At 34.8% G+C, this 14,940-nt stretch overlaps 1 protein-coding gene across 4 annotated transcripts in view; it reads left to right on the top strand.

Moving 5' to 3' along the window:
- Positions 1–14,940, top strand: part of TBCK (TBC1 domain containing kinase) — a 226,236-nt gene that overhangs the window by 117,980 nt on the left and 93,316 nt on the right. For all 4 annotated transcript variants that reach the window (XM_021101700.1, XM_021101699.1, XM_021101698.1 and 1 more), the window contains 2 exons: positions 3,309–3,345; positions 4,572–4,733. In XM_021101700.1, the coding sequence (XP_020957359.1) occupies positions 3,309–3,345; positions 4,572–4,733 (199 nt within the window). The remainder of the gene's footprint in view (positions 1–3,308; positions 3,346–4,571; positions 4,734–14,940) is intronic.

A 14,940-nucleotide genomic window follows, 5' to 3' on the forward strand; every position in this document is an offset into this window, starting at 1 on the left:
TCATTACTTCATATTTATTGAAAACTTCTCAAAAATTGTATAATCTTGTGACTACTTAGTCTTTTAATCTATCCCTTTCAGTTATCTTCATTATATATCTCATTCTTTCAAAAAATATTCGAGTGCCTATCATGTACCAGGCATTTTCTTAGACCCTGGGTACATCAATGAAAAAATAAAAATAAAAAATAAAAAAGACAAAATGCCTGCCCTCATTGAATTTATATCCTAGTAGGGGATAGACCATAAAGAAGATAAATATGCTATATGAAGGTTAAGTGTTCAGGTTAAGGAGGAACTGAATATTTAAAAAAGGTAGCCTGGGAAAGTCTAACAGAAAAGGCGCCTTTTGAAGAAATGCCTTAAGGAACTGAGGGAAAGCTCAATCCAAGCAGAAGCAACAACAGGAGCTGCAGCCCTGAGGTATAGGCATGCTAGGGATGTTGAAAGAACAGCCAGGAGACCAGTGTGGCTAGAGCAGAGTGAACAAGGAGATGAGGGTCAAAGAGGTAGTTGGAGGGTCAGATCGGATTATAGGACATAGTTAGAATGTTAGTTTTTATTGTTGGTGGTGGAAAGCCATTGGATGCTATTGAGAAGAGGAATGACAAGTTCTGATTTAAACATTTTAACAAGATAATTCTACCTATTATGGTAAGAGAAGCCCAAGGAGAGGCACGGATGGAATCTAGAAGATCAGTCACAGGCTATTATAATAATCTAGGCAAGAAATATGGTGCCTTGAATCAGGAAATTATCAGTAGGGGTGGTGAAAAGTTTTCATATTCTGAATATATTTTGAAGGTAGAGCCAGCAGGACTGCTGGTGACAAATGTACAATGTGTGAGAAAGAGGAGTAAGAATGATTCCAAAATTTTTTTACCTGAGGAATTAGAAGAATAGAGTTGCTCTTACCTAAGATTTGGAAGACTGTACTTGGAGACACACATTTTGGAAGAAGCTTCAGGAGCTCAGTTTGGAACATGTTTTGCAAATCTATCAGACTTACAAGTGGAAATGTCAAATAGGCATTTGAATGTACAAGTTTGGAATTCAGAAAAGGGGGTCTTAGATAGAGCTATAAATGAACATCCTCATGACATTTGAAGAAAAAATACAGTCCTGTTGATTTCATCCAGAAACACCCTCAAAGACACACCCAGAATGATGTTTAAATAAATATATGGGCACCTTATGTCAGTCAAGTTGACACGTAAAGTTAAGCATCACAAGAACCATTGATTTCTATTGTGATTATTGATGTAGTTGCCTTTAAATCTACCAATTTGTTATTTTTATTCTATTTGTCCCATCAGTTCTTTGTTCTTTTTCCTTTTTATCTATCTTCTTTCCATTTGTTGGATATTTGTGTGTGTGCGTGTTTCTGTTTAATCTTTTGTTGGCACAATTACTATAGCTCTTTGTTTCATTTTCTTATTGGTTTCTTTTTTTTTAATACTTATTTCCCCAATACAATATTTTTTTCTACTGTACAGCATGGTGACCCAGTTACACATACATGTACACATTCTGTTTTCGCACATGATCATGCTGCATCATACGTGACTAGTCATAGTTCCCAGTGCTACACAGCAGGATCTCATTGCTAATCTATTCCAAAGGCAGTAGTTTGTATCTATTAACCCCAAGCTCCCCAACCACCCCACTCCCTCCCCCTCCCCCTTGGCAACCACAAGTCTATTCTGCGAGTCCATGATTTTCTTTTCTGTGGAAAGGTTCATTTGTGCCTTATGTTAGATTCCAGATATAAGTGGATAAAACTCTCCTTAAAAAAGACACATGTACCTGCATGTTCATTGCAGCTCTATTCACAATAGCCAAGACATGGAAACAGCCCAAATGTCCATTGACAGACGATTGGATTAGGAAGGTGTGGTATATGTACACAATGGAATACTACTCAGCCATGAAAAAGAATGAAATAATGCCATTTGCAGCAACATGGATGGAACTAGAGACTCTCATACTGAGTGAAGTAAGTCAGAAAGAGAAAGACAAATACCATATGACATCACTTATATCTGGAATCTTATTGGTTTCTTTAAGATTTATACAGTAGTCCTCACTCAGGAGCAATTTTGCCTCCCAGGGGATTTTGGTAAGGTCTGAGACATTTTTGGAAAACTGAGCAAATTCTACTGGCATCCAGTGAAGAGGCTAGGTTGCTGCAAAAATCTTGAAATACAAAGTACAACCTGCCACTTTAAAAGGGTTATCTAACCGAGAATATAAATAGTTCTGAGATGAAGAAATTCTGGTTTGTATTATAATTTTTTCTATAAATTATTGGTTTTTGATACTCAATAGTAACAAAGGATATTTTATTCTACTTTTAGAAATTAAGAATGACTTCTCACTTTCAAAATCTCACGAAATTAGTTGAAAGTATGTGTATATGTGTGTGTTTCATTTCTGGTTAACTTGGGATTAACCAGAATAGTTAAATAAATAAATAATAAATAAATAAATAAATTTGTCACTCAGCTGAAGAAGCAAATCATTGCATTGTGAGATCTCGTTACTCTTAGTCTGTTATGAAACTCTCCATTAATTTAGAAAATGTTAATAGAAAGCATATGCTTTAATTTTTTTAATTTTTAAAAATTTTTCCATCGTAACTGGTTTACAGTGTTCTGTCGATTTTCTGCTGTACAGCAAGGTGACCCAGTCACACATACTCATATACATTCTTTTTCTCACATTATCATGCTCCATCATAAGTGACTAGATATAGTTCCCAGTGCTAGACAGCAGGATCTCATTGCTTATCCATTCCAAAGGCAATAGTTTGCATATATTGACCCCAAATTCCCACTCCCTAACATTTTAATATGACCTTTTGGATAATTTTCAAATATCATCACATCATGTCTCAAAAAAAATAGTATGGGTAACTCAACGCTAGTGAGGAATATTCAAATCTCAGGAATATTTTTCTCCTAAGAACAAAAGTTCTCCTTTGAAAAATTGACCTCGAAATTAGTATTAGCATAGTAATGTTGTGTTTGGATTACACACTGTCTTGAGTGTGTCCTTTGGTGAAATGAAGACATTCTGTGGAATAAGCCTTGGCAAAAGAGTGATCTGCAGCATTTGTAATAGATATCATTATATAATAGAATATTTTTGACAATAATTGTAATTATATATATTCTCTTTTATTTTAATAGTGAAGTAGATAAAAACGTAGAACATTTTTTACCATTCATTTTGTTGGAAGCCATACTAATTACCTCTTTTATTTACTCTTTATCTCTCCCATACATCCCTTTCTTTTTCTCTCATAGCTTTATGCCATCCCTTGGTTTCTCACCATGTTTACTCGTAAGTATTTTCCCTTTTCTTTTTATATTTTATTAGCAAAGGAATAGCTCCATTTTTCCCCAGTATACTTCAGTGACAATAATATTAAGCTAATTTAATTACATAAACATATTTAGATAATTCTAAGGTATTAGTTGGGTAGAAAAAAATTTTCAATTGTTCTGACTACTGAATATCAAAAAAGTGTTCTTGGAGTTCCTGTCGTGGTACAGTGGTTAACGAATCCGACTAGGAACCATGAGGTTGCGGGTTCGGTCCCTGGCCTTGCTCAGTGGATTAAGGGTCCGGCGTTGCTGTGAGCTGTGGTGTAGGTCGCAGACGTTGCTCGGATCCCAAGTTGCTGTGGCTGTGGCGTAGGCTGGCAGCCTCAGCTCCAATTAGACCCCTAACCTGGGAACCTCCATATGCCACGGGAGTGGCTCAAAAAAAGACAAAAAAAAAAAAAAAAAAAGTGTTCTTTCTATTGGATGAAAACCTATCTTACATGTGATGACATTCAAAAAAAATCTCTGCTCTCTATTGAAAAATAAATTAATATTAACTATATTTACATAAAATTTTGGAAGACAAATTTTACTACCAAATCAGACTCAATTTTTACAGATTATCTAATAACTATTACTTTTATTTCCTAAACTAGATTTCCTCTAGAAATTAAACAGTTTATGTGAATAAGTAATGCTTTAATCAATTATATATTAATATAGTAGATATCCTGCTTAGGTATGTACATATGACAAATGGAATATTAAAGTATATCTGTATGCACTGGCCTAGAAAGATATCCAGACTACTGTTAAAGGAAAAAAGAAAGTTGCAAAAAAATAGAAAATTGATGGAATTTCAAAAAGCATTTCTTAGAGTATATAATAGAAGTGTAATGATACTGAATCTATAACAATACTAACATTCTTCTAATAAATGTGCAAGAATAATATAACTGGAAAATTCTAGGAAGAAATATATTGAATGGAACAACTAACTGAAATTAATAATGGAGGTTAGAAAATGTCATCTATTTGATCAATCTGATTTTCAATTTTTTAAGATACCTTAGGAAGCAGTAAACCTACAAGGCCAAATAACATTTTATTATAACAGTTTGGTAGTATTTATTCTTTAATAGTTTTGACCATAAGGGGATTATCATATGTCTAGTGAAGCAGCTTGTTACTGTTTCACTTTTTAAATTTTTAATTAATTTATTTATATTTGTCATTTTACAGATGTATTTCCACTGCACAAAATTTTCCACCTCTGGGATACTTTACTACTTGGGAATTCCTCCTTTCCATTCTGTATTGGTGTAGCGATTCTTCAGCAGCTGCGTGACCGGCTTTTGGCTAATGGCTTTAATGAGTGTATTCTTCTCTTCTCTGATTTACCAGGTATGGAGATATAGATCTAGATATGTAAAAGTCACCAGTGAGTTCCTGCTGTGGCACAGTGGGATAAGGATATGACTATAGTGGCTCAGGTCACTGCAAAGGCACAGGTTCAATCCCTGGCCCAACACAGCAAGTGAACGATCCTGTGTTGCAGTAGCTGAGGTGTAGTCACAGTTGTGGCTTGGATTCAGTCCCTGATCTGGGAATTTCCATATGCTGCAGGTGCAGCCAGAAAGGGAAAAATAAAATAAAATAAATGGGATCACCAAATGAAATTTAATTATAGGAAAATGAGACAATTCTTACAGCAATTTACAAAAATAAGCATACAAGCCTTCAATATCTCTTCTGATTTTGAGCCTCATCCTCCTTCTCAGTATTCTCTCCTGTGTATACTACCTCTTCTGCTAGCCCAGAATTGTAGATACAAAACTGGGTCATACTAGCTCACTGTCATTTACCTTCATGTTATCATGTAATGCCACCAAAAAGGTAAAGGAGAGGGGGTGCTTTGACATATTTGCCTTTTGCTTAGGATAGGCTTGTTTATCTTTAGCTGATAGAAAGTAAATAAAGGCCACTTGGGAAAGTGTTTGAGAATCGAAGTTTATACAAAGACATAATTCACATGGAACTTTGCTCTCTCCTATCCACAGCTGCTTGTTAACAATTTGGCAGTTTGAGGAAAGGAAACACCATCCTCTTGAGAAAGCAAATCACACTCCAGGGAAATTCGGTGTTATACAATGCAGGATAGTTAGTTAAGCCAAATATTGTATTCACAAGTGAGGAGCTTGTAAATCTCGGAGTTGAATGCTTAAGTGTGAAATACGGAATGCAACTATGGTTTAAGCTTTGATGCAGTGGTTGACAAGATGAAAGTAATATGGTTCCATAGGATACCAAAGCGTACCAATCTGTGGAGGAAAAAAACCTACATTTTTTTCAGAAATCAAATGTTTCTCAGGTAGAAAAATTCTTTCTTCAAACGATTTCACTGGTTCCAAACCTTATATAAGTTTATTGCTGTTCTCCATATTTTCAGGCAGGCACAAGTAATTGTTGAAAATAAACACACTTAAAATTACTCAAGATAAATCTGCCTGAAAACCAAACAATGAATAGAAGAAAGGTTTCTTAAGATTATATATTTAATAATCACTCTCCGGAAAAATAAGAAACTTGCCACTTACCCCAATTTGTATTTTTAATGGATGAGCTATACTTGGTACTTCACTATTTCTCTTTTTCCTTTTTAAGAAAATAATAAAAATTATTGGATTTATTTAAAACTTCTCCCTTCTTCCCCTCAAATTAAAAGTATCACTATCTTTCTAATTTATCAAATTTTAATAATGTTGATATGAATAAATAGTAGTTTAGTCATTATGTTATTTTTCTGGGATATTATGAAAATCAAGTTATTTTTTTTTCTTTTGTTGGAGGTGAATAGTTACTGAGATCTAGTTTAACAAACTATGAATACTATCTGTACCCTGCAGATGTTTTCCCATTGTTCCTAACTTGCCAGAATAAATAAAGGATGATTTATTAGGATTAAAGGAATTTATCTTGTCAGCTCTAAGTAATATATAAGGAATGATGATTTTGCATTTTCAAGTCAGGCAAATTTAATACCTTTCTGATTCCATCCACAAAAGTTCCAGTTACTGATGAAGCAATCTGTTTTCATATTACATAGGCAGATTAGTGGTAACTCTGCTTGTCCATTAAAATAAGATTATTTCTGAAATCAGAAAGTAAGAATATATGTTAGAACTGACTCATCAAAAAGGTAAACACTACTTACTAATGAAAATAGATGCCTCCTATTGATGTGAATTGCCTTGATCCTTACTGCATTATTCTGGCTTGTCACTTACTTGGTTACTGTGTTTGATTCCAGTTGGGGAAGAAAATGTGACTTTAAAAAGGGGAGGAGTTTAAATGCGAACTCTGCCCTTCAGTATGCCTTGTTTTGTTTTGTTTTTAATCCCAGTGCACTGAATTTGGGATGTCTTCCCTAATTTGATCTAAAAGATGTCTTTTTTTTTTTTTTCCTCATGTTGAGTCCTTTAAATTGTAATTGATGCTTGAAGAAACTGAGAAGTGGTCATGGAAAGTTCTAAAAAGTGAGATTAATATACACACAAATACACTGAATGTGCCCTTTCTAAGCAAGGTATTATGTTACATAATTCAGAACATATTTAAAGAAAGAAAAAGCCATTTATTAAGTCCACACCAAAAAAAAGGATAGATAGGCTAACTCTATGTTTCACCTTAATTCTTGAGACAGACTTTGTAGATAAAGATAGATTAGGATTAAACATTAATTTGCACTTGCTGAATATGTTGTGCTTTACTGAAATCCCCACTTAACTGAGTTTAAAGGCATAAGTAAGCAATCAGAACAAATTTAACTAAATTCTTTGCTGAATCAGATTAGTGAATTCACTATTCAAAACACTTGTTGATGGTAAAAGATAGAAACACCATCCCGTTGGTAACCTTGTAAACAAAATAAGTTTGTGGGGTTTTGTATGTGTGTGTTTTTAATTGTCCTTTCAGCTTTGTCTCTCTCCGAAGAGGGGCCCAATAGCCTAGTGGTTAAGAGCATGGAATGTGGAGCCGGGTCACCTGGGTTTCATAGCCTAGCTCTACCACTTACAGTTTCATGACCTCAGGGATATTACTTTGTATCTATTTCCTTAACCCTGATTATATGAAAATAATAATAGTACCTACCTCCTAGGGTTGTTGTACCAAATGTATCAGTATATCTAAATAACTTAGAGCAGTGCCTAGCAAAGAGCAAGTTCTGTGTAAGTATCATCATTATTATGATTTTCCTCACTTTTTTATGACATGCTTTCATATTGGTAGAATAAACAGAGAATCACCCTATTTGGCTTTTTCTGTAAATTGCTAAGGTGGATATGAATTATACAGATGTCCTTGTTAGCAAAATCAGTTGAGGAATTACTTAAGAAGTCAAGTAAGCCTTCAGTGTTAAATGTATATTAGGACTAAAAATATCTCTTCATTTTTCATAGACAGTATAATAGAATGGATAGAGAGCACAGTGTTTGGAGTCAAAACATATAGGTTTGAATCCTAATTGCACCACTCACTACCTGTGTGAATTAGGAAATTTACAGTGTGGTTCTGCCACTGAAAAGAGTAGTCTGTAAATTATATAAAAGTTCACATCTCAGCTCTGGCATATAGTAGCTGTGTAAACTTGGGCAGATTTTTAATCTCATTGGAAAGAAAATCCTATTCATTATGAAAGTTTCAGTAAAGTGGAGATAGTAATATCTGCTTTAGTGCTAAGGTGAGCACAAAAGGTAATATACATAATGCACTTGATACAAAACCTGGTACCAAGTATGCATAACTATTTTCTAAAGTACACGTAGCATTTAATACTTTAAACATGCAAAAAATGTGTAAACTTCAGTCTTTCTGAGTTCCTTCTTTAACTTTATACTAACCCTTTAATTCTTGAAGAGAGAATATGGCAGAAAGGCATTACTATTTTTTGCCAAAAAACTGCTTCCAACTTCTGTTCCCTTGTAGTAAATGATATAGTATGATGTTACATTCCAAGGAAGTACAAGTGGTGCTAGAAAATTTTGCTAAAAGTTCTTGACATATATTGGAATGTGTGTCATTTTAGTACTAGAGGAAATAACCCTGAGAGCAATATATTTGGCATTTCTCACATAATCTCAAAATGGTGGTAGGGTATTTTGAAAAAAATACTGAGTTTTTCATAGTGCCAACCAATACTGGATGTTGGCCACTGGTGTTAAGAGAACGGTTTCCAAGGTTACCACCCTTTAAGCCCAGTTATAAGATGAAGTCTGTCAGGATTCAACCTGCTCTCTCTGATGTTATTTTGCTTTAGTGTCCATCTGGCTGACTTAAAAAAAAAAAAAAAAAAAAAAAAAAAACAACTCATTTTTGAAGCTACATCCAAGCAGTTCCCAAGATGAGTATGATAATCTGAATAAAAAACCAAAATGATAATTTTTTAAGACTGGATTTGCAGTAGCTGTGGTGTTTAAATTCTTTTTGTTGTTGTTGTTTTGTTGGTATATTGCCTTTGTACAACAGAAAGTTAATTCAACATATTTATGTCATTATGGTTGAAATAAATTCTTAGAGTTCATATCGTTATAGAGTGGAGCATCTTAAAAGATAGGAGTCTTTAAAAGCAGGAAAGGAGTTTTTCTTAGAGAACCTGTAGAGAGAAACTAGGAAATCTTTATAGAAGAACACAATTTATTCACAGAGATTAAAATAGATACATTAAAAGAAAGAAATATGTATGTATAAACTTTTTTAAGGAAATACTGAGTATATTGAAGAGACTTGCACATATGAAAAATTCAAATCCTATTTTCAGGAAGAAATTAGAATTTGGCTGAAACATCTTAATTGTAATATATATATTTTATTATAGAAGCGCTGTTGAAAGAAAGTCTTAAGTAAAATGTTAATATTTTATCTCAGTGTTACCTATGTCTTCACACAAGTTTTCATTTTCAACACATACATGACATACTGGTAGTATCTCACTATTATGTATCACTTCACTGGTTCCTCAAAAATATTATGTTGATATCTTAAGTAGCTGGAAAAAGAAACTTATCTATTTTGACCTAAAGAACTTTTATAATGCAGTCTTTATCATTATTTAGCATAGCCTGGAATAGTTCATGAAAACAGTACATTTTTTGTGCAACTCTGTTATTGTATTATAATAACTAATCCAGGCTGATTTTCTTTTTCAAATAACATACAAATATGTTGGGACTGAAAGAAAATAGGTTATTAAAAACTAAGAAATAGAGCAAAGTACTAAAACATGCAAACTTTTTAAAGCCATGTCTTATTATTTTCCTGTTTATCCCCAAGATGGAACTGGAAAGTGATGAGAATAGGAGAATGAGGGAGCAATTCAGTTCAATTTATGAAGTTTCCTAGATTTTTTAGATACTTTTGACAATACTTATGGTGAAAAAGTGGGAAAGAAGAGCAATAAGAAGTGATCTTTTTTTTTTTTTTTGATCATGGGTGGGGTTTAATTAACAGTTTCTTGCTTTTCTTTTTGGAATAAATATAAATGAAATAGGGTTATCATAGTATTTATGTGTAATTTCCAAATTGTAAACAGTGGCTCAAATTTTTAAAAACTGTAACACTTAAACCAGGTATAACTGATTATGGCCAGTAGGCTACTAATTTGTGGCCCCTTTTTTAAATAAATAGATATGATGGTGGTAAATGCTACAGAAAACAATAGGAATTTATAACAGGACATTACCAAGTCTGGGAGAGGTAAATAACCTTCTAAGTGATGTTTAAGGTAATATTTGACATTAATTGACATTGAGAGTGAGATGTGAAGAGGGGAGAATCTTCGAGACAGAGAGAAGAAAATGCTTCAAAACCCTCGTTAAAACTCAAGTATTTGGAGGGTATATGTCGTGCATAAGGGAAAATGACTAGACAAGAGAATGGAGAGGTAGACAAAGTGATCATGCAGGATTTGTAGGCCACATTAAGAACATTTTAAAATATTTTGTAGTAGTATTTTCTTTCTTTTCAATGTTTTCAAAAGAATGAAAAAAGTACCCCTAAAGAGAACATCAGGTCCCAAAATCAAATGCTCTGTTGGTATTTCTGGAACATTCTTGCTTCCGTACATTCCTTTCAAGGAGCTCGATCAGGAGCAAAGCAAAGAATTCTTAACACAAAGCTCCAAATAGTTATTCTTGATTTCTTTTTTTCTGGCTTGTGGAGAGCTGATTTGGTGGATGAGTAGAGCAATGGTAGTATCCAATTATTCAATGAAAGTTTTATATTGTTAGCCCTATCAGATTTAATACCATTTTACCTGAAGCTGAGAATGCATTAATTATTCACATTTTCTGCTTATAGCTTCTCGATGTTAATCCATGTCTATTTCTAAGCACATCTTCATGGAGTTGCAAAAAGACAGTCAATGAAAAACTAAATATGGAGATTTGTGCTAAGGTCCTCTTCTCCTTACCACACCCATAAAAATTACATACTAACATTAAAATTTAGATGGAATATTAAGTTCTTCTGAGTTTAAAATTGATTATGAATAGAGTATGAAAGAGTAATTTGTTTTTATTAACATGATCATATATTCACTAAAATAAAAGCATGAAAATTTATTCTCAAAATCTCATTAGCTTATATCACCTTGTTTTGGGAGAGGGGAAAATACTGCATTATTTTATGGAAAAGAGGAAAATTTGAAATCAGATGTTACGGTACATGACTTATAAGGTGAAAATAAATGTCCATGGAAAATACAAGTCTGGTAGGATAACTGGTAAAGACTCAAATTGTGAGCTGATTCCAGGAAGCTTAAATTCTCTTAACACTGATCTAGTTGTTGCTCTTGTACCATACTGCTAGGTTAGCAATATGTAAATCAAGTTAAAAGTTTCTTATGTGTTGGAAACTATGATGAAAAATAAAGTAAGGGCTGATTTTTCAGAATTTTCTACTTCATCTTGAAAATTGAGAGTAGATTAGAGTACCAGTACATCTTAAACCTGGTCCCAGGGTTTCAAGAATTTAATAGGAAAGCAATTCTCTATACCAAAGCTGTTTATTTTATGATTTACAGGGATTCTGCTTTCTGAGTTTTTTGGAGTAGTCCAAAAATTATCTTCCAGTCCATATCAATTATTAAATATATTTTGTTTCAGACACCAATGATAGAATTTGTTTTATTGTTGAGTGTTTATATGTGCCTTTTGTTTTTGAAACATTTAAAAAAATATACAGAACATTTTATACTTTTGAACTATGTTAAAAATGATTAACCTCAGGGGAGTTCCCTTCGTGGCTCAGTGGTTAACTAATCCGACTAGAAACCATGAGGTTGCGGGTTCGATCCCTGGCCTTGCTCAGTGGGTTAAGGATCCGGCGTTGCTGTGAGCTGTGGTGTAGGTTACAGACGTTGCTCGGATCCTGTGTTGCTGTGGCTCTGGCATAGGCCGGTGGGCTACAGCTCCAATTTGACCCCTAGCCTGGGAACCTCCATATGCCGTGGGAGCAGCCCAAGAAATGGGAAAAAAAAAAAAAATGAGCAACCTCAAAAATCTTTATATGTTTAAAATTTCCCCACATATACTGCTGATGGATAATGCAAATGATAATGTAAGGACCAAAATGTATATGTCTGATATTTAAAATGGCATTTAACTTACATTGTTCTATATGTGACTTTTATTTTAATAATACAATAAAACCCTTAGGTCCTCTTTCTTCTCCCTCCTCTACCTAGCGTTATACTCTATACAAAAATGAAAGTACAGTTGACCCTTGAATAATGTGGGCATAGGAGAACTGACCCCTGCTACCACTGAAAATCTAAGTCGAATTTATAGTCGGCCCTCTGGATACCAGTTCCTCTGTATCTGTGGTTCCTCCATATCCACTTTGTTCCACATCTGTAGTTCACCAACGATGGATCGTGTAGAACACTGATATTTACACTGAAAAATATCTGCGAACACGTGGACCTGTGAAATTCAAAACCTGAGTTGTTTAGGAGTCAGCTATAATCTGATGTGTTGACTCTTAAATGGTGATCTTCAACAGAATGGAAAATAGCTTCTTACCACATGTCCTCTCTAGGTGTGCAGCGAGCATGCTGAGTCAAAACAAAGTGAAAAACAAACTAATGGACTAGATTAGAGAAAAAGAAAAGGAATAACATGCCAGTGTGCTTATAGGCTAGTTAATCAGTGTTGGAGAAAATAACTAGAATTTTCTTTTTTACAAGAAACTACATTAAAATACTTTGAACAGTGTAAACAATATCAGCCCTTTAGTACATTTTTCAGTCACATTAAAAAAATGCTTATTGAACTTAACTACAAGGTTCTGTTGCCAAAAACAATCAGATTTCTGGGTTTGTTTCAGAGTCCATATTAAGTGTAAAAGAAAAAGAGAAAATGATGGCTAATGCCGACCTGTGCTAAATCTTCAAAGCTGCTGCGTTGTTCTTTTTTCTGAAGTGAGCTGTGTGCCATTATCAGCACCAGCTGCTTTGCATCATAATATCTACCTACTCAGCCACTAAATGATAAAGACAATTACGTTAAGAATAGAAAACAGTTTAAGTATCCATATATCAGTAGTGCTTATTGCATTTCCTATTTATTTCTCACTTCATTGTGGGCATTAAGCAGCAGAGATGATAGATGCTTCACAAAATGTGCCAGTAATTGCATGCACATATCATGGATTTGAAAGGCTGAGTGAATTAAAGGAGCCCAGTAATGTATTGTACCATCCTTTCCCCTTAGACTGCATAACCAAGATTGTGTTTATAAAATATATTCAGTCATTCATTCAACAGATATCAGGTAGGGGAGTGTGTGTGTGTTAATGTGTATTAGGTATGTATGTGTATAATTAATAATTAATCTTATTACTGGTTTATCATTCTTGTATTGGCCCAGAGCATTCATGCATAATTATTTAAAGGTGATCCAATGGTACCCTGTAACTATGACTAACACTTCTAATTTGGATTATATTAATTATGTGCTGTATTAAGTCCTGGTTCCACTAAGTCACCTGACTAGCTTGCACATTAGCTCTTTAATTTTTCAGTGAGGAAATTCAACCTCCCTTTTGGAATTGCTCTGTTAAATCAATAGGATTTGGAACCCAGTGGAGTGTTAGGTGTGTGAATGTTTTGGTATACTTTAACCGAGGTAGGAAGTGGGAGCAAGTAAGGGATGAGCGAGTGTGCATGGTACTAGGAAAGATAGTGAGTAAAGTTTTAGCTATGTGCTTAGGCTGTTTATGGGGTTCCTGGATGAGAAACTGAGCTCCTGATAGAGATTTTGGGAGACAAAATGACAAGTACAACTTAAAGATTAGTAAGAGACTATAATTTCCTCTGGCATCCTTATTTTTGTCTCCCCAGTTATCTTTGAGTATTCCTAGAGACTCCTTCTTAAATAAGATCTGAAATATGCAATTCATTTAGTTGCATTCCCCTAATATTATACAGGAGCCTTACTGATAGGTAAAGGAGGGGAAATGTTCTTTATTTCTAGAAATAGGTCTCAGTCTTTTATTGAGTCCATGCCCCTGACTGTGACCTTCACAGTGCTTCCTATTGCTGGGCCCCCTAAGGTGAGACAGGAAGGCTAGAGAGGCTGGAGTCAAGTATTTTCCTTCCGCCAGGTCACTTAGGCTCTGGTGAGAGAGTTTCCCTTGAGGGCCTTGTTAAAGAGAACAAAATTATCTGGTCTTGGACTTCCCTTCGTGGCTCAGTGGTTAACGAGTCCGACTAGGAACCATGAGGTTGCAGGTTCAGTCCCTGGCCTTGCTCAGTGGGATTAAGAATCCAGCGTTGCCATGAGCTGTAGACTCGGCTCTGGCATAGGCTACCGGCTACAGCTCTGATTAGACCCCTAGCCTGGGAACCTCCATATGCTGCAGGAGCAGCCCTAGAAAAGGCAAAAAGACAAAAAAAAAAAAAAAATTATCTGGTCTCTCTTTTTTTTGTCTTTCGTCCTTTTAGGGCCACACCCAAGGCATATGAAGCTTCCCAGGCTAGGGGTCTAATTGGAGCTCTTGCTGCCAGCCTCCACCACAGCCACAGCAACACGGGATCCAAGCCACATCTGCGACCTACACCACAGCTCACAGCAACGCCGGATCCTTAACCCACTGAGCAAGGCCAGGGATCGAACCCTCAACTTCATGGTTCCTAGTTGGATTCGTTTCCACTGTGCCACAACGGGAACTCCTGGGCATGTTTTTAAATGGCTACTTTTCCCCACTCCCTGCGGGAAGCACAAGGAGATTTTTTTTGTGTGATCTTCATGAGGTTCAAAGCATGAATTAAACTAAGAATGTGACAAGGGACACATAACAAGGATAAATCTTCCAAAAAATATTATATAAATTAATAATAATGTCAGTAAGGTTAAACCTCAACAGATGTGGCTTATACAAAAGACCACATTTAGAACAAAAAGGCAAGGGTACGCTTACTTATGCATAACATTCAATAATATTTATCAATGAGACTCATCAACTTTGCTTTAGTTGTTTTGACTTATGAAGCACTTACAGTGGATGAACTGGTTATCAGGAAATTTTGGCCACTTTCTATGAAAACTTAGGA

This window comes from Sus scrofa, chromosome 8 (assembly GCF_000003025.6).
Source record: "Sus scrofa isolate TJ Tabasco breed Duroc chromosome 8, Sscrofa11.1, whole genome shotgun sequence".
Classification (NCBI taxonomy): Eukaryota; Metazoa; Chordata; class Mammalia; order Artiodactyla; family Suidae; genus Sus; species Sus scrofa.